The 21,405-nt window shown below is 42.0% G+C and overlaps 1 protein-coding gene across 1 annotated transcript in view; it reads right to left on the bottom strand.

The window, feature by feature from the left end:
* Positions 1–659: 659 nt before the first annotated feature.
* LOC140725150 (serine/arginine-rich splicing factor 5-like) overlaps positions 660–21,405 on the bottom strand; it is a 31,501-nt gene continuing 10,755 nt past the window's right edge. Inside the window, exons 5-8 of the mRNA XM_073040223.1 lie at positions 18,225–18,294; positions 16,036–16,109; positions 12,064–12,174; positions 660–1,179 (exon numbers count right to left, since the gene is read on the bottom strand). Coding sequence (XP_072896324.1) covers positions 930–1,179; positions 12,064–12,174; positions 16,036–16,109; positions 18,225–18,294 — 505 coding nt within the window. The 3' untranslated portion in view covers positions 660–929. The remainder of the gene's footprint in view (positions 1,180–12,063; positions 12,175–16,035; positions 16,110–18,224; positions 18,295–21,405) is intronic.

Raw genomic sequence — 21,405 nt, 5'->3', positions numbered from 1 at the left:
GCAATTGTGGTCACCCACCTACAGGAGAGATATCAAGATAAGCTTGAAAGAGTGCAGAGAAAAATGCAAAGGATGCTAGGAACTTTAGGGCCTGAGTTATAGGAAAACTATAATGCTGTTACTAATGTGGAACAGCTGAAATAATAAGACATATAGACAAGCATTATCAAATCCAGCAGCATTAATTGAGCTAAGTGTACAGTAGCAGGCTTGATCGGTGTTTCTGCAATCCGATAGCTCTAAACCTTGGTAGAGCACAAGCAAATTACTACAGATGTTGTAAAGTAAGAAAGCCAGGCATTAAGAGGTTTAGAATAACAATTATAACCCACTGTAAATTAAAAATCCAAATCATAGCAACTGAATGTAGATAGCAGTGGCAGTGTGCAGGACACATATACTAAAGTGACTTTCAGACAAGTTTGGTATAGAATTTTTAAATACATAGCAAGTCACTCAAGAAATGCAAAGTGTGACCTATGAATCTTCAACTGGGGAGAGTTAAAATTCCAAAATTTCCAGTACTGGCCATTTTGTTTTAGATTATTCTTGCTTTTGGATCTGACACTGTCCATTTTATAATCAAATAAACAGTACCAATGAGAGAGATTTGGTCCCTAGTAAAAAGATCAGAAACATGAGATGTACAAAACCCTCAGTAACTATGTACATTCTTTATTTAAAAGCAGTACATAAGAAAAATGTAATTTACATCCTTACATTTAATAACAAAAGTAAAAAAGAAACTGGATCCATTGCCAGAGAAATTTAAAAAGTAAATGAGTAACTTTCTTCTGTAAGTGACAAGTTAAATGAATGCAGCTCATTAAAGGTAACAATTTCAGTTAACAAATTTAAGATGTGCATTTTTAGACCTTTTTTTTCCCCTTTGCATCAACTTTCACCCATTCAGATCCACATCAACAAGTTTAATCTGTACTCTCAACAGAAGGTGATCGTGTACGTGACCTTCTATGGTCTCCAGAGGTCATTGACAAATGACCTCCCTGCTCCTTAGCAGGAGCAGGTGATCTGCTATCAGAATGGGACCTGCTGTGGCTGTGGCTGTGGCTCCGGCTCCTACTCCGGCTCCTGCTCCTGGAACGACTATAGGACCTGCGGCCCCTGGAGTGAGATCTGGAAGAACTTCGACTACGAGAACGAGACCTACTACGAGACCTGAAAAAAAGTACAGTACACTTGAACGGTCAAAGCAAAATTCTATTTTACAACAGCTCAGTTTAGATACAGGCCTACAAAAAGTTTAAGTTTTATCCAGTTAACATCAACCAATATGTTCCTGAATTGGTACTGATCTACCCAAGTGTCAACTGCTTAAACCAAAATATACATATTTGATCACTCTAGCCAAAGGATCCTGTTGTCTCTAAGTTAACCAATATTCAAAAGCTATTCTATTTTATAAATCTTAATTAAAATCCAATACACAATACAGCAAGGTACTACAAGCTCACAGAATTACAGAAGGGTAAACCAGTTAACAGGTTTTTAGCTCCAAAGCCTTATCAGCTCTAAGCAAGAGCAATTTGGTTTATCCCAAACATTGATCCTCTCCCAACTCTATAAATTATATTCTTTCCTTTCAGATGTTTATCCAATTCCCCTTTGAACACTACAATGGCAATGTGTTTCAGACCATAACCACTCACTATATGTTTTTCCCACTATTTCACTTTGATTCTTCAGTTTTTCCCTTTCTTCACTATTTCTCTTTTATTCCTCCTTCAGTTTTGTTTTATGGCCCCCAATTTCTTGACCAATGGGAACCGTCCAACTCCTATACCATCCTAAAATAACTCTCAGATCTTCTTACAATCTCCACATTCCACTTAAGTGAATTTCCCTTTTAATGACACAAAATGCTGGAAGAACTCAACAGGCCAGGCAGCATCCATGTAAAAAAAGTAGATTCGACAGTTCAGGCTGAAACCCTTCGGCACGACTGGAGAAAAGCAGCTAAGGAGTAGATCTGAAAGGTGGGGGGAGGGAAGAGAGAAATGCCAGGCGATAGGTGAAACTTGCGGGACAGGGATGAAGCAAGTTGGTTTGTGAAAGAGACAAATGGCCAAGGAAGAAAGAAGATGGGGGAGGAGCACCAGAGGGAGGCGATGGATGGACAAGGAGGTAACATGAGACAGGGACAAGGGGATGGGAAATGGTGAAGGCGGGTGTGGTGGAGGCATGGAGACTACCCAAACGGAATACAAGATGTTCCACCCTAAGTGTGGTCTTATTCCGACAGTGGAGGAGGACATGGATGGACGTATCGGAATGGAATTGAAATGGGTGGCCACTGGGAGATCCCACTTGTTCTGGCGGATGGAGCGTAGATGCTCGGCGAAGCCCTCTCCCAATCTACGTTGGGTCTCACCAATATACATCAGGCCACACCGGGAGCACCGAACATAGATATGACCCCAACAGACTCAGAGGTGAAGTGTCACCTCACCTGGAAGGACTGCTTAGGGCCCTGAATGGTAGTGAGCGAGGAGGTACAGGGGCAGGTAAAGTACTTGTTCCGCTTGCAAGGATAAGTGCCGGGAGGGAGAACAGTGAGGGGACGAATGGACAAGTGAGTCGCATAGGGAGCGATCCCTGCAAAAAGTGGGGGTGGGGGAGGGCGAAGGAAAGACGTGTTTGGTGGTGGGATCCAGTTAAGGGTGGCAGGAGTATCAGAGGATTATGTGGTGGGACGCCAAGGCTCGTGGGGTGGTAGGCGAGGACAAGAGGAACCATATCCCTGGTAGCATGGTGGGAGGACGTGTGAGAGCAAACATGTGTGAAATGGAAGAGATGCAGTTGAGGGCAGCATTGATGGTGGAAGAAGGGAAGATACAAGTAGCTTCCCTTTCTCAATCTCACTGTCTCTGTATCTCCGGAGACAGCTTATCCACCACTGTCTATTAAAAACCAATGGACTCTCACAGCTACCTGGATTATACCTTGTCCCACCCTGTTACTTGTAAAACGCCATCCCCTTCTCTCAATTCCTTCATCTCTGCCGCATCTGCTCTTAGGATGATGCTTTTCATTCTAGAACGAAGGAGATGTCCTCCTTTTTCAAAGAAAGGGGCTTCGCTTCCTCCACCATCCGAGACCCAACAGACTGGGAGAGCGCTTCACCGAGCATTTATGTTCCGTCCACCAGAACAAGTGGGATCTCCCAGTGGCCACTCACCCCCCTTCACCCCCTGTCCCTCTCTCATGTTACCTCCTTGCCCACCCATCGCCTCCCTCTGGTGCTCCTTCCCCCCCCCCCCCACCTCCTTTCTTCTTTCTTACATGGCCTTCTATCTTCCACCAATCAACTTCCTAGCTCTTTGCTTCATCCATCCCCCTCCAAGTTTCACTCTTCGCTTGGTGTTTCTCTCTTCCCTTCCCCCACCTTTCACATTTACTCAGCTGCTGCCTGAAACGTCGACTGTACTTTTTTTCCATAGATGCTGCCTGGCCTGCTGAGTTCTTCCAGCATTTTCTGTGTGTTGCTCAGATTTCCATCATCTACAGATTGTCTGCTTGTTTTCTTTCTAAATGAAATCATTTTGTTTAATCTTTTTCTAACCTTGTCCAAAGACCTCACATCTTTGAAGCATGGCACCCAAAGCTAGACATAATACTCCATATGCACTTACTCCAGTTCATCAAGTGGTCTTTGTATACGTACTCCATGCGTCTATTTATGTTCTTAGGATAACTACAGTCGGGAACAGATGCTCACCCCAACTCTGCAGACTACAGGTTTGTAAAGAGGATATTATCCTAGTCCATCCCCAGTAACTACAGAACAGAGGCCTCTCCGATCTATGGACTGTTCCCAGCGACATATCAGGTACTAATGGAAGGTCTTTAACTGAGTCTTTGGTCTACCTGAAACTCATTGGCAAGATGCCAGTATGGGAATGCTGCAGTCTGGCACAGTCCAGGCTACAGAAGTATGTGCTGATGGATGCACTGAAACTTGATGTAGCCAATACTAAGCCTTTATATTGATATTCTGTTTTTTTGTATTTGATTTCTTCCCCCCCCCCCCCAACCCTTTATGGGTGGTGTGCATGTGTATTTTTCCCTCAATCTCCAGTCTTCTATCAGAGGCCTGGGAACTTGAAGGTTCAGTGCAGTATCCTTGCTGTTCTTAGTAGAGCACTCTTCTGAACCTAGATCTCAGATGTTGTTCCTGGGATTTGTTGGAGCCACTCTCCCAGTCCATGTGTCACAGCTTCAAGTACTCGTATCAACCATGGGATCACTCTGGCTTTAACCTTCCACATCCTTTCTATCTGTTCTTAAGAGCCCTAGTATTTCTCCAGTTTCTCATATTCTTTCTTCCTGATGTTACTGTCATTCGGGATTAGATCATAAGACATAGGAGCAGAATTAGGCCACCCGACCCATCAAGTCTGCTCTGCCATTTTATCATGGCTGATCCTTTCTTCTCCCTCTTCAGCCCTACTGCTCAGCCTTCTCCCTGTAACCTTTGATGCTGTGGCCAATCAAGAACCTATCAAGCTCTGCCTTAAATAACCCCAATGACCTGGTCTCCACAGCTGTCTGTGGTAATAAATTCCACAAATTCACTACCCTCTGCCTGAAGAAATTTCTTTGCATCTCTGTTTTAAATGGACGCCCCTCTATCCTGAGACTGTACCCTCTTGTCCTCGACTCCCCCACCATGGAAGATATCCTTTCCATGATGTCTCTGTCTAGGTCTTTCATCATTCAAAATGTTTCAAATGAGATACCCCCCGCCCCCATCCTTCTAAATTCCAGCAAGTACAGACCCAGAGCTATCAAACATTCCTCGTAAGGTAACCCATTCATTCCTGGAATCATCTTGTGAACCTCCTTTGAATCTTCTGCAATATCAGCACACTGCCTCACCGGTGTCTTATAAACCGTCAGCATCACATCCCTGCTCTTGTATCCTAGACCTCTTGAAATGAATGCTAACATTGCAAGTGCCTTCCTCACCACTGACTCTACCTGCAAGTTAACCTTCAGGGTGTTCTGCACAAGGACTCCCAAGTCCCTTTGCATTGCAGTTTTTTGGATTTTCTCCCCAGTTAGAAATAATTTGCACATTTATTTCTACTACCAAAGTGCATTACCATGCATTTTCCAACATTGTATTTCATTTTTTACTCTCTGCCCGTTCTCTGAATCTGTCTTTCTGCAGCCTGTTTCCTCAACACTACCTGCCCGTCCACCAACCTTCGTATCATCTGCAAACTTAGCAACAAAGCCATCTATTCCATCATCTAAATCATTGATATACAGCATAAAAAGCAGTTCCAACACCAACTCCTGTGGAACACCACTAGTCACTGGCAGCCAACAAGAAAAGGATCCTTTTATTCCCACTCATTGCCTCCTACCAATCAGCCAATGCTCTAACCATGCTAGTAACTTTCCTGTAATACCATGGGTTCTTAACTTGGTAAGCAGCCTCATGTGTGGCACCTTATCAAAAGCCTTCTGAAAGTCCAAATATACAGCATCCACTGCATCCTCTTTATCAGTGCTACTTGTAATCTTCTCAAAGAATTCTAACAGGTTTGTCAGGCAAGATTTTCCCTTAAGGAAACCATGCTGATTTTGTCCTATCTGGTCCTGTGTCACCAAGTACTCATAACCTCATCCTTAACAATCGACTCCAACATCTTCCCAACCAGTGAGGTCAGGCTAACTGGTCTATAATTTCCTCTCTGCTGCCTTCCTCCTTTCTTAAAGGGTGAAGTGACATTTGCAATTTTCAAGTCCTCTGGCACCATGCCAGAGTACAATTATTTTTGAAAGGTCATTGCTAAAGCCTCCACAATCTCCAACGCTAACTCTTTCAGAACCTCAGGGTGCAGTTCATCTGGTCATTATGTACTCTTAGGTCTTTCAGTTTTTTGAGCACCTTCTCCCTTGTAATAGTAACTGTACTCACTTCTCTTCTCTCACACCCTTCAACATCTGACACACTGCTAGTGTCTTCCACAGTGAAGAACTGATGCAAAATACTCATTAAGTTTACCTGCCACCTCCTTGTCCTCTTGTTATTTTTTTCTCCGGTCTCATTTTCTAGCTGTCCTATATCCACTCTCATCTTTTATTTTTCTACATATTTGAAAAAGCTTTAACTATCCACTTTAATATTGTTTGCTAGCTTGCTTTCATATTTCATCTTTTCCCTCCTAACGATTCTTTTAGTTGCTCCCTGTAGGTTTTTAAAAGCTTCCCAATCCTCCATCTTCCCACTAATCTTTGCTTTGTTATATGCCCTCTCTTTTGCTTTTATATTACAAACGTTTGTAGATTTGACTTCCCTTGTCAGCCACGGTTGTACTATTTTGCCATTTGAGTATTTCTTTGTTTTTGGAATACATCTATCCTGCACCTTCCTCATTTTTCCCAGAAACTCACACTACTGCTGCTCTGCTGTCATCCCTGCCAGCATCTCCTTCCAATTTACTTTGGCCAATTCCTCTCTCATACCACTGTAGTTTCCTTTCCTCCACTGAAATACTGCTATGTAAAGAGTTTACTTTCTCCCTATCAAATTTCAAGCTGAAGTCAATCATATTGTGATCACTGTCTCCTAAGGATTCTTTTACCTTAAGCTCCCTAATCACCTCCAGTTCATTACATAACACCCAATGCAGTATAGCTGATCCCCTAATTGCTCTAAAAAGCCATCTCGTCGACATTCAAACTTACTCTCTTGGGATCCACTTCCAACCTGATTTTCCCCAATCGACCTGCATGTTGAAATCCACCATGACTATCCCATGAATAAATGTGGGGTCGCCACATCTATACGATTGTTTTCTTATGTTCCTTGTCCTGTATTACTATTTCTGGTTGGTTGGCCAGTACTTGCTTATCAGTCTGTATTTGGAAGTCCCATAGGATCTTAGCTCTGTCATTCTTTACTACCTTCTCCGGTTATTCCCCCATTTGGACATTGGAGTGTCCAATATATACTCAGCACAGATGTTCCTGTACACAATTCCTACAACTTGGTTGTGCCATTCAGTGTATGCTGTCCCTGCCTGCATCTTGCACCGTTACTATGTGCTGGATGGGTTTCAGCGGATTTTTTGCACAGTCAGCATCTTACGACTTGTCTGGTGTGATAGAGCCCTGCTTCTATTGCTCTTGTGCTCAGCGCCTGTTCTGATACAGCCAAGAGCAGTACCTCTGTGCTGTCCCTCAACCCTGCCATTTCCAGCCATTAGTAGGACTTTCTCGTGTCAGCCACCTCCAACATCTTGCAATTGTACATCCTGTACAGTGGCTTGTCCTGACATGGCCTCTGGTCATCTGGCTCTGCTTCACCCACTTCCATATCCCCTGCCTGCTGTCTGAGGTATTCTCCTAGCAGGTTGTCCTTAGTGGCCATCTTCCTGACATATTCAGGGATGTTTCATATTCCTTCCAGTACTGTGAACATTCCTAACTCCCCGTCTTCCTTTATTCTGGCGGGTGTACAGCCACTTGACATTGGATGGAATCTTCCATGTACTGTTAGTAGTTTTCAGCAGCTTTCAGCACATTTCTTGGCCAACATACTATTGTGGCTGGGTATCTGATGACCGGTAGGACAAATGTCTTGATGGCTCTGATCTTGTTCTTCCCATTCAGCTGGCATTTTAGGACCTGTCCCACTCTTTGGAGATACTTGGATGTTGCAACATTCCATGTGTCCTCATTGTGGCTTCCAAGCCCCTGCAGGATCCTCAGGTACGTGTAGCTGCCCAGTACATCTGGTATGTGGCCTTTAGGTAACTCAACTCCTTCAGTCTTGATGAGTTTGCTCCTTTTCACTAGCAACCAGCTGCACTTTTCCAGTCCAAGTGATATCCCGATGTCTCTGCTGTACACTCGTCAGGTGGATTAGTGAGTCAATGACTCTTTCATTTCTGGCATACAACTTGATATTATCCATGTATAGGTGGCAGCTGATGGTCACTCCATTTCTGAACCTCTACCCCAATCTACTCTGAGATGGTCTGGCCGAGGAGGCTCAAGCCCATGCAGAACAGCAGTGGGAGAGTGCATCGCTCTGGTATATTCCAAATCTGATGGTCACTTGTGCTATTGGCTTTGAGTTAACTTCTAGCAATGTCCTCCAATGGCCCAATGAGTTCCTGAAGGTCCTTAGTGTCTTGTTGGTCTTGTATAGAAACAGGTACTCCAGGATCCATGTGTAGGGCATTGAGTTATATGCTTTCTAGTAGTCAATCCAGGCTGTGCTTAGATTGCTTTGCCTGATCTTGGAGTCTCGCATGACTGCTTTGTCTACCAGTAATTGGTTCCATTACCAATCCCCCTCTGAGCAGGGCTCAGGAATTTACACACATGTTCCTTCAGCTTGGTGGCTATGATGCCTGATAGGAGCTTCCATGTTGTTGACAGGCAGGTTAGAGGCCAGTAGTTTGATGAGGTTGCTCCATTGTGAGGACCCTTCATTATAAGTACAATCCTTCCTTGAGTTAGCTTTTCAGGGTGGAAGCCTGCTTCAAGCAGCTGGATCATTAGAGCTGCCAGTCATTTATGTAATATTGTTAGTTTCTTCAGCCAATAGCCATGGATCATGTCAGGCCCTGGTAATGTCCAGCTCCTCATCTTTGCCACCCGTTGCTGAACCAACTGAAACAGCAATTGAGTACTGGAAGAGTACATGGGAGAAAACCTGTGCCCAGTGCTGAAAGAACACAAGCAAGCCTCTGCAACCTCCCAGAGGAAGAACTAGTCACCAACACAGCAGATGTCCAGCAACGGGTAGCAAATATGAAGAAATGGATATTACCAGAGCAACAACCGTGCAAATACTTTTCTTGGTTCTTTGGAAAAGAGTGCATTTATACGCTTGGCCTCTGCATCCTTAGTGTACCTCTACAGTCTGGTAGCCACAGCTGTTAACCGTTGCTTGGTAGTACCCAGAGCTTCAGCTATGGACATAACTCTGTAATTCCTTAGTAGCCAAGATGAGTCTTTGGTTTCCCAGAGTTACCAGGAACTTCAGAGGCCAACACTGGGAATCGTCCAGGCTCTGCATCATGGGGATCAGGGTTCAGGTCCCAGTGGTGGTGGCCAAATAGATTTTGGGCTGGACCCATCAAGCTTACACTGTATCTGCCTACAAAAGTGTGTGTGTATCTGCCTCTTTCCATGAATGAAGTTTACATTATTTAAATAAAAAATGCCTCTATTTGTGGTCCTGGATTGCAAATGGTTCTTCAACCTCTTCTCAACCTGCACTTGCAGTTTCCTTGCATTATGCACACACACCTGTTGATCTGTTCCTGCGCTCCTTTAACAAATGTGCCCTCTAAGTTATACTAACAGCTCTTCTCATTCTTCCTAAAAATGTAACACTTCACATTTCTCAGCATGAACTTTCATCTGCCATGTTTGCTTATTTCACAGCCTGTGTATATACCAGTCTCCTTAGGAGACAAAAGACAGCAGATGCAAGAAATAAACTACTGAAGGACTCTGTGGGTCAAGCAGCGTCAATGCAAGCAAAGATATTACTGACGCTTTAGTTAAGACCCCCAACTCTATCCAATAATTTAACTGGCGGAATATATTCTGTAGCTTATTATTCCTGCCCATCTTGTAGAGTTTGTACATTCTCCCCATGGCCTCTGGGTGCTCCAGTTTCCACCCACAGTCCAAAGATGTACTGGTTGGTAGGTTAATTGGTCATTTTAATTTATCCCCTGATAAGGCTAAGATTAAATTGGGGGATTGCTGGGTGGCATGGCTCAAAGGACCGGACGAGCCTACCCCACGCTGTATCTCAATAAATAAATGTATTACAGGTTTCTCCCGCTATCCGAATGTACAGCATTCCTATGAAACCTTTCGTAAGCCGAAATGTCGTAAAGCGAAGAAGTAATTACCATTAATTTATATGGGAAAAATTTTTGAGTATTCCCAGACCCAAAAAATAACCTCCAAAATCAAACCAAATAACAAATAAACCTAAAATAGCACTAACATATAGTAAAAGTACGAATATGATAAGATAAATATACAGCCTATACAAACTAGAAATATTGTACGTACGGTGTAGTCTCACTTATCAAAATCGGGAAGACAGCGAGTCAAAACTGATTTGGAGAAAAAAAAAATCGGCACATAATGCATACGCACGTACACGCATGCACAATCAACTGCCCGCACAAGGCTTCATGGTCATTGTAGTCTTTCTCGGGGTAAACACATTTATAAAGCAGGCGTCTTTATTTCGTAAAAGTGAAAATCCTCTTTGGTTAACGAAAACAGGTACTAATATAGGTCTTCCGTAACAGCGAGCTGTCGTAAAGTGAACGTTCAAAAAACAGGGGCCACCTGTACTAGTTTGAAAAATTCTGCAGGTATGGGAAAATTTATTTCCATAAATCAAGACATTGGCAACCCAGGGAGCCCATGTACACTTAGTTAGAGATAGCAGGCAATGAAGATGCATCACATACATATGCAGCAGAGCTTGTCTAATCTCAAGGAAGGATATGCTTCTGATGAAGAGGGCAACGAAGAATTGCCACATTGATTCCTGGGATTCTATTCTTGTGTTTAGAATTATCCTTATGTTCAGGTGATCTCATTATATTATACAAAATACTCAAGAGCTTGACAGAAAAAGATAATGTATCTCCTTTCTGAGGTGCGTAGTACCAAAGGTCTCAGGCTTTAAATATGGAGTCAGCAAATGAAACTGAAGTAAAAAAAAATTTTCATCCAGACAGAACTTTTGTAATTCTTGATCAGAGGGCCTAGGAAGCTAAGTATATTCAAGACAGAAACTGGAATTTTTCTAGCTCTAAATGGGTTAGGTCAGGGGTCACCAACCTTTTTTGTACTGCGGACCGGCTTAATATTGACAATATTCTTGCAGACCGGCCGACGGGGGGGGGGGGGGTAATTACAACCGGAATATGTCAACTATAAGTCACTTATAAGTGGCTAATAAACCCATTTAGAAATGAAATTGAGTGTATCTAACGAATTTAATATTAAACACACAGCACATATTTTCCTTGCATGAATATAGTGATGTCAATTGCATCATAACATTTTAAGTAATGTTTAAGCACATTATAAGCACAGCACGTATTTTCCTTGTATGAACATATAAAATCATTGCAACACACCAGTGAGAGGACAAGGTAAGGGCCAGAGGTCCCCGTGCCGGGGCCACGGCGGTCGCAGTCCGGAGAGAATGAGCAACCGAGCGAGGAGTGCAACAGGGCACGTGTAAAGTAGGTAGCATCTATCGGCCGACAAAAGTTTGGCTCGAGGGATGACTTTCAGTAAAACGCAGCAAGGTAGCTGCTCTGCTACTTACGAAACCCTGAGCCCGAATTAGGTCGTCTGCAAATATTTTAGCACCGGGTTCCCCACGAACATTCGGTGTGCTAAACAGGTTTGGAGGTGGCACCCATCTGTCCGCGCTCCAGGCCAGTAGCATTAGCACTTCCTGCTGGCCGTACGAGGCGGCTGGTTACCCGAAGCCAACCAGTGATCCCTGGCAAGAGGGTTATCACTGCGTTTAGGCGACTGATGACCTCACGTGGATAATGACTTTGCGTGCATTCAAGTTCAACAGTGGGCGTGACAGGGAATGAGGAAAGGTGCAGCTGACTCATATCATTTCATATCGCCAAATCATATCGTTTCCTCGCGGCCCGGTAGCACATGCTTTGTGGCCCGGTGGTTGGGGAAATCCCAACTGGATTAGGTAATCCAAGGTACAGAAAATTAATGAAACAATAATCAGGGATAGTTATTGAGTTTATCTCTGTGCACCCTTTTCAATAATGGCATAACATTTACATACTCAAGTCCTCAGATATCATTCCAGAAATCTACAAATATTTGAGAAGTTACAATCTCCTGTAATTTCCTCCTTTAGTTTTCATATCAGATGCATCCAATCTAAACTTAAGTGCAGATGCTCCTTTTATACCTCCTCTTCATCAATTTTTAAGAATTTATATTTGAGATTGATAATCAATAAAAAGCTTGTTCAAAATGTTTTACGATTACCTGCGTTGCTTACGTTCCTCAATCACTCTGATCTTTCTTCCATTGAGCTCTGCGCCAGAGAGCTTTTCAAGAGCATTTTTCACATCACTATAGGAGGCAAACTCAACAATTCTAGAAAAAAAACGACACATTTTTAAATTTGTAATCACACAGAATAGGCTTCATAGGCGACAGAAACAATTGTAGACCATTCAAGGTCCCCATGACTGTTCTACCATTCAACAATATAATGGTTGATAGTTGATTGTGGACTTCAGGAAGGGTAAGACGAAGGAACACATACCAATCCTCATAGAGGGATCAGAAATGAAGAGATTGAGCAGCTTCAAGTTCCTGGTTGTCGAGATCTCTGAGGATCTAACTTGGTCCCAACATATTGATGTGGTCATAAAGAAGGCAAAACAGCGGCTATACTTTATTAGGAGTTTGAAGCGATTTGGCATGTCAACAATTACACTCAAAAACTTCTATAGTTGTACCGTGGAGAGCATTCTGACTGGCTGCATCACTGTCTGGTATGGAGGGGCTACTGCACAGGACCGAAAGAAGCTGCAGAGGGTTGTAAATCTAGTCAGCTCCATCTTGGGCACTAGCCTACAAAGCACCCAGGACATCTTTAGGGAATGTTGTTTCAGAAAGGCAGCGTCCATTATTAAAAACCTCCAGCACCCAGGGCATGCCCTTTTCTCACTGTTACCATCAGGTAGGAGGTACAGAAGCCTGAAGGCACACACTCAGCGATTCAGGAACAGCTTCTTCCCCTCTGCCATCTGATTCCTAAATGGACTTTGAAGCTTTGTACACTACCTCACTTTTTAAAAAAATATATACAGTATTTCTGTTTTTTTAACATTTTTAAGTCTATTCAATATACGTAATTACTTGTTTATTTATTATTATGTTTTATCTTATTTATTATTTTTTCTCTCTCTGCTAGATTATGTATTGCATTGAACTGCTGCTGCTAAGTTAACAAATTTCACGTCACATGCCGGTGATAATAAACCTGATTCTGATTATCTCGGCACCATTTTCTTGCATTTATCCCACATCCCTGGATTCCCTTAATTTCCAAAACCTTTCAATTCATCTCAAATATAGCAAGCTCTAACGTCACTCTTGGGTGGAGGTTCACTACCACTTGGGCAAAGAATTTTCTTTTCATTTCTGCCTCATATCTGGCATTTTTTTCTGACGAAGTGAGCCTTCTTCTATCCAACCAGAAGGGGGGGGAAAAAGCGCATTATATCCCTTCTCTATTTTGACTTCCCATCAGCACCTCCATCTAAGGGGCACAGATATGAAGCTGACATCAAATGCAAGCCCAATTATCTTGAATGAAATCTCCCACCCTGCTCTCATTTTCTCATTCTTTATGATTACCTGCTCCAACAACAGAATCTTCCACACCAGTGCTTCAGACGTTATTTTCGAATGTTGAAGGGGTTGGACAGAGTAGATGTGGAAAGGCTGTTTCCCTTGGTGGGCGAGTCCAGGACAAGAGGTCACAGTCTTAGAATTAGAGGGTACCCATTTAAAACAGAGATGAGGAGAAATTTTTTTAGCCAGAGGGTCGTGGATTTATGGAATTCGTTGCCACATACAGCTGTGGAGGCCCAATCATTGAAGGCTTTTAAGGAGGAGATTGACAGGTATCTGATTAGTCAGGGTATCAAGGGATATGGGAAAAAAGCCGGAAAATGGAACTAGATGGGAGAATAGTTTAGCTCACGGTGGAGTGGCAGAGCAGACTCGATGGGCTGAATGGCCTACTTCTGCTCTTTTGTCTTGTGATCTTGTGATTTTCTTAACTATGACTTCCCTTTGACCATAACTGATAGGATCCTCAGCTGCATTTACCCTGCCAAACATTTAAGAATGTTGTGAAACTGTAGAAAATATTAGTCCAGTATCAAGTATTCTCCTCATACAAGTCAATCTGGTCAATCTTTGCTGCTCTCTCTACTGCAATACAGTCAGCCCTCCTTATTCGCAGGGGACTGGTTCCGGGACCCCTCGTGGATACCAAAATTCGCGGATGCTCAAGTCCCTTATTCAACCTGTCTCAATCCGGTGGACCCAGTGGAACCCCAGATCTTATTTAACCTGTCTCAGAGTGGTGGACATTAGGACCTGGCGCCAGAGCTCTGAACGTGCAGTGTTTCTGTTCACGAAAATAATCATGATTGAAAATAAAGTGGAAATAATAAAGTGATCGGAAAGAGGTGAAACGTCATCGGTCATTGCAAAAGCGTTAGGCTAGGTTGGTCAACGATCAGAACAATTTTAAAGGATAAAGTGAGAAAGGCTCTGCCCCGATGAAAGCTACAATTATTACTAAGCAACGCAGTGGTTTAATTATTAGGTTTTGGGGTTTTGAGTTTTTGATCCTCCATATCAACCCGGCACGATGGAGAGCGCACTAGGGAGTGATCTGTCCCGAGTCCCGAGAACTTCTGATCCTGAGCCCAGCGCTGAAACATACGTTCTTAAGTGTTTTATATGCATAGAAAGGTAAAATATATACTATATACTAAGACAAGCGTTTGACTAACTGACGTTAAATAATACCGGATATACTTGTTCCGACTTACTTAGTAAGAGAACTTCCGACTTTTTTTGATTCTGATGCACAATAACCCACGCACATCCTCCCGTATACTTTAAATCATCTCTAGATTACTTATAATACCTAATACAAAGTAAATGCTATGTAAATAGTTGTTACACTGCATTATTTAGGGAATAATGACAAGAAAAAAAAGTCTGTACATGCTCGAACAACAAGTGCTGGAAGAGCGCTTCCGTGTTTTCGCGGTTCGCGGTTGGTTGAATACACGCACGCGGAATCTGTGGCTAAGGAGGGCCGACTGTATATTCTTCTTTGTATAGCACCACAGCTTCAGCAAGGGAGTCTTTATTCTTGCACAGAAATCTGTATGAAAGGCCAACATACTGCATATATTCCTACTTACTTGCTGAACCTGCATATTAACTTTGTGATTTGAACACCCAAATCCATTTGAACACCAACAACCTTCAATTCTTCAGGATTTTAAAAAAGTCTCACTATCTTTTCTACAAAGTTGATGACTTCACATTTTGCTTATGCATATTCTATTTTCTATTCATTTTGTCTACATCCCCTGAAGTCCCTCTCTATCATGCGCACAGCCCGCATCACCATCTGATTTTGTTCCATAGTTGGATATGATACTCTTATCACACCAAATCACTGACATTGATATTAGTGCACTTAACCAAAAGGATCAATTGCTGTGGCATCCAATTAGTAAAAAATTTTAACTCAAAAATGACACAAATTTTATTCCTATTTTGTCTTTTAACATTCTCAATCCACACTACAGTAAGATTGACTCCCAATACCATGCACTTTGTTCAGTAATCTATTGTGAAGCTTTTTAAATTTGAATGCACAACATTAACTGATTGACACTTGTATGCTAGTTACAATCAAGAAAATTCAATAGATTTATCAAGCATGATCTCTCTTTCATACGTCAACACTGTCCTTGCACAATCCTATTGTTATTTTCCAAGTACCTTGTTTCTCTTCAATAATAGTTTCCAGTATTGTCAGGCTAACTGAGCTATTAACTCCTTTATGTTTTAATACTCCATGCTTGATATTTTAGTTCTGAGGAAAGTGCAAGACTATTCAGAGTGCCCAAGATAGCAGTAAATGGTGTAAATGTTAAGATTTTCTTACAAGCATGATAAGAAAATACGACAACCCAGTCGTTTATTTAAAACAACTGAAATCATTCTATAACTCTATTTTTAGGTCCATTTACAGTGAAATGTAGAACAGTAAATGTCGATATAGAACTACAAACCAGTTTCTCATAGCAGCATTAGTGCCAATCTTATAGTTCTTGCCTCCTGCTGCATTTATAAAAAAGCCGAAATAGCTCAACAAGCTAAAACAATATCAAACTATCGTTATCTCACCCCTCGTTCATCTTGTGCCTGTGTGCATCTGCAAAGGTAACTTCTCCAGCCTGCCTCATGAAGTCTTTCAGATCCTATGCAAGAGCAAAGTAGTTATATGAATCAAAGCATATTCACACAAAATGTGTCTATTTCCAATGTATACCACTAAAAAGCAAGCAAAAAGACATCCAATTACAAAATGTGTATTACCTTCCTGTAAAATTCCCTAGGCTATTCAACCAGCCAAATGTAACAAGTGTTCGCAGAAGCACCATCACGAACGAAGACCAGGTGGTTCTCTTCACCACCCGATTGACTGACACTACCCATTCGATGGAATCCTTCCCGGTCATCACCCTCCCTTAAAGGCAGACTGTGGGATTGCCATAGGAACCAGGATTGCTACTCTTGTGCTGTGACCACGGACTTCTTGCCTTACTCCAATCGAGCTTCCAAACAACCCTATCAGCGAATTTCTCCCAATCAAGGACCTCGCATTTTACAGCAGGCTCTCAGAACTCGCGACTTTAGGACGCACTGTTATCATTTTCAGGGATGCAGCAAGGTAACGGCACTAAACCCAGTGCCCACCAGTGTTGGTCAGGCCACACAACACAGATTTAGATCAGCAACTGACAAAGGTAGGAGCAGATTGGCATTTCAACTAGGCCCAAGAGACCAAGGCACAGCGATTAGGAAAACCAGCGGCACTCCACGTCACAAGGCCAACGACACGAGAGGCTGGTAAATAAAGGTTTTAACACTTGGTTAAATTTCTTAAATCAAAATCTGAGTGAACACATTTTAGTTTCAAGGTTAGTAGGCAAACAAAAGTTATTTGCATTTAAAGTTAAACTAATCATAATAATAGGTACAGCACTTAATTTGGTACAGCAACTAAAAGGAGAATCCATTCTTAAATACAGTTCACATCCGTTCTATATGGAATGCCTTCTCTTTCTTGCAAAGAGGTCAAAAGGGCAGCAAAAAATGCACAGAATGGCAATGCTAGTTATAGCACAAAATAAATTACATGACAAAAATAATTAGAAGTTTCAGCTTTCCTTCCATGATACTGAACTTAATTACTTAACTCAAATTTTCCCTTCAGAAGTACTGGATCTCCCAGTATATTCTCCAACTAACCATTGAGCAAGTTTACACAAGTGTCAGCAAGCAACTGTGCTATGAGGTCTAGAAATCTCAATAAGCAAACCACTTAATTTTTCACCTTCCAATAATATTGTTAACCAGGTCATTTGGCTTAGTTTTTTTTCTCTACTCCAGCCTAGCAGCATACACTGGCAAACATCATCCAAATTAATCCAGATCAGCTATCCATTTATCTCGATCAAGATGAAAATACATTCTTGAAAAAGCCTTTGGGTCTCTCAAGATTGTTTTTGTTAAATGCTTAAGATGGAAAAGAATTCAACAATGGACTAATTCCAAAATCATCTCAGGTCTCTAAGCAACTGCTTCTGTCTCACTGCTTTCAAAAAAATTATATTGACCTCATAGCAAAAAAAAAGTTAAAGCACCAACTCAAACTTAGACTTTAGCATTGACTGGTGTGCCTTGTAATTTTTCAAAATATAGAAACACTTTGAAAAATTACAACCTTTATCAATCAACTGTTGATGACAGGTTTTTAATTAAGAGTCGTTTTCACAATAAAAAGGTTACATATTTAATGTGGACCTTTCAGAGTGTCCATACATTAGTTTGATGAAAATTGGTAGCTTTATAAATACAGAAACTACTAATCCAGTTTAGGAATGGTAGCAGCTTAAGCTATTTATTGTACCATTCTATTAGTTACACACGATGCTTCAACTGCAAGTCAGTAGCTTTCTTGGAAGGAACTATGCTACATATATAATGCCAAAATGTTGAGATCAACTTTTTGTTCTCCTACACCATATTTCTTTGATACATGCAGTGAACAATTATTTATTAACATTGTTTTAAATTCAGTTAGCACTGTCAACAAGTGTTGTTTGAAAGTATCACTTGAGACGATTTGTCAGAAATCTGGCAGAGACAATATTACACTGTGTCCTGCACTGTAAAATGACTCTTAGGTTATCTTAAAGCCTCTGCTTTTACAATTAAATAGTGCTAACTTCATTCCATTTCTTTTTCAACTGGTTTAATAATTACAGAAAACTTGAGTCGTATATAATTAGATATTACATGCAACATACCTGCCAGCTAACTCTGGAGGATAGATTCTCAACAATAACTCTGTTTTCTGTGCGAATTGGCGGTCCACTTCTAAAATGGATAATATGTTATCCTCTGTACTTTAAGATATCAACAGGTAGTCTTTTGTGGATATAGGAGGGTCAGGAAAGACATGTTGAAGGGAAAAACAAAACTCCCTGCTTCTCTGCAATTCCCACTTTAAAATCATTAATCATTTTAAGAACGTTCATAACTCAAAAGTAGTTCTTATTTTCTGTAGATTATATAAGTCCAAGGTTTACTTTAGGAACACTGACCAACTTTCTCTTCCCACAATACAAAGGCTGAGATCACGGCTGATGACAACACACAAACATTGATTGGTCTATTTGAATAAATTTACCCAATTGAGGGTCTGGAAATTGAATGCCATCAGTATACTTACTAACTAGGCAGCAGTTATTTAGGTCTTCAATCATTATGGAATTTCTGTGTTGCCTTTAAGGCATTTGTTTAGTTTATTATATTTTCGCTTTAGTAATTCGTTTGTAATCATTTTCTAGTTAAAGTTAAGGTTGCTTAAAGTAAATTTGTTGTCTGTGATATATCGCGGCATGCGATGATGTCACACCCGGTTTTGCCACGTCCTGTGGGAAAATACCGGTTTGGAGAAATGGGAAGGAGGGGGCTTATGTGTGCAGGATCAGCGCGAGAAAAGTTTTCTTTCTACGCACTAGAAACATCAGAGAAGCAATGCCGTAAGTTCATAAGATAATCGATATGTTGAAGTAAAAATGTTAACGCTGTTTCTGTTAAAAGTAATGACGGTTGATAAAGTTTATGTTCTTTGTTATTTAAAGAGTTGCGGATAGTTTGTGTTGATGTATTTAAAGCCAGTCGATGGCGTAGGTAGATTCTAACTGTATGTTGCACTTTAATGTTGTTGTAGTTTTACTTTTGTAAGTATTTATAATGTAAATGTGATGCCAAGAAGGAAACAAGTACTGTATCTATTTTGTATTGTTTTATCAACAGTTTTCACCATACGTTAATGTGGAAGAGTGAACAGTAAACGGTTAATCTTACTGGGACCACCTCATTGACTGGTTTATGCTTGGTGCTTAGTTCAGAGTTTTTTTTTTACACCTGTGCGAGAACACTACAGTGAAAAGGCGGCATTACCAGGTGTTTCAAGTGCTACGATGGCATCACGATCCAGCATCAAGTCGTTGCCATCCAGCACCAGGAGCAGTAGGGCATCAACAAGTAAGGCTGCCCATGCAAGAGCTAAAGCAGAAGCCGCCAAGTGCGAGCGCTGTACGCCGAACAGGAAGCAAAATTGAAAAAGGAAGCGGCTGCCAGAGAAAACGAAGCGGCTGCCAGTGAAGCCGAAAACCAATTGGAAAGGGTAAGGATAGAGTCAGAGTTAGAAGTGCTGACGCTACACTGAGAAGCCGAAGCTGCCAGGGTGGAAGCAGAGATATTAGAAAAAGCTGAAGAAATGCATGTTCTGGATGACATAAAATCTACTTCAGAAAGGACCAGATTGGAACGCAAAAGCGACTATGTCCGATCTCAAATGGACTTGAAGATTCATTCTTCCTCTCCGTACTTATATGCTAACATCCCACCTCATGAGGAGTCTCAGAGAGGCCCAATTGCATCACATCCAGCTGAGGACGACAATTTACCCTTGCAACTCTGCGACGAATTCAAGAATGAAACGGCTGATGACAAATACTTCCCGACACCAAACTTACCAGATTTGGTGAGAGGAGAGGCAAAGGCTGAATTCAGAACAGCAAATTCCCTAACAAATGTACACCCTCAGTCATATACCCGCCGACATATTCCCCCAGCCAGCATGCCACTTGCAGTTGAACACATGGCACAGTATTTAGCACGACGAGATCTCGTCACTTCAGGACTATACCAGTTTGACAATAAACCTGAAAATTACCGTGCATGGTACTCCTCATTCGCCAACGCTATCCACGGAGTCCAGCTCGGTGCAACCCAAGAGTTGGATCTTATGACGAAATGGCTGGGAAAAGAATCATGTGAACAGGTGAGACGCATACGTTCAGTGTACATCAACAACCCCAAGCTAGCCTTACGCAAAGCATGGGAGAGACTTCGGGAGTGCTATGCGGCCCCTGAAATTATTGAAACAGCACTATTTCGATGTCTGGAAAATTTTCCTAAGGTGTCAGCCAAGGACCACACTAAGTTAAGAGAGCTCGGAGATCTACTCATGGAGATTCAAGGCGCCAAAGAAGATGGCTATTTAACTGGTCTGTCATACCTAGATACTTCATACAGGATTAGACCAATCGTGGACAAACTTCCATTTGGGCTGCAGGAAAGGTGGGTGTCTGTTGGCTCAGAGTACAAGGAAGAGAACAATGGTTGATTTCCTCCCTTTGAGTATTTCACTAGGTTTGTGTGCAAGGAGGCGAAGAAGCGAAACGACCCTAGCTCCATGAGTCAAGGTAGCAGTACAATTCACACCAAGCCAGTTCAATTCACTTCGAATAACTTTAACATCAATAAACCTGTCTCAGTGCGTAAAACTGAAGTCTTTACAACTAACAATGACCCTAGCAAGAATTGTCCATTGCACAACAAACCCCACCTCCTCAAAAAATGCAGAACATTTAGGAAAAAACCCTTTGAAGAGAGGATGACCCTTCTCAAGGAGAAAAAAATGTTTTAAATGCTGTTCCTCTACCTCTCACCTTGCTAGAGAGTGTACGATCTCCGTGAAGTGCCCAGAATGTAATAGCACTAATCACGATGGGGCCATGCATCCCCGCCCGTTACCGCAAACCGACAAAGCTCCTTCACCCTCACAACAGGACGGCGGGGAGGGAGAAGCTCACTCCAGGACAACTGTTGTCAGCTCGAGCTGCACAGAAGTTTGCGGTCAAGGTCAGTCAAGCCGTTCTTGCTCAAAGATCTGCCTCACTAAGGTGTACCCTAAGGGAGCCAAAGACAAGGCTATCAAAGCCTATGTAATTCCGGATGACCAGAGCAATCGCTCACTAGTCAGACCAGAGTTCTTTGACTTGTTCAACATTGAGAGTAATCAGTTCCCATACTACCTTAGAACTTGCTCAGGCAGCGTGGAAACTTATGGAAGGAAGGCAGAAGGTTTCCAGCTAGAGTCCCTGGATGGTAAAGTTGTCATCTGTCTCCCTC

The sequence above is a fragment of the Hemitrygon akajei genome, chromosome 3 (genome assembly GCF_048418815.1).
Source record: "Hemitrygon akajei chromosome 3, sHemAka1.3, whole genome shotgun sequence".
Taxonomy (NCBI): domain Eukaryota; kingdom Metazoa; phylum Chordata; class Chondrichthyes; order Myliobatiformes; family Dasyatidae; genus Hemitrygon; species Hemitrygon akajei.
This window is presented reverse-complemented; position numbering and strand designations above follow the sequence as displayed.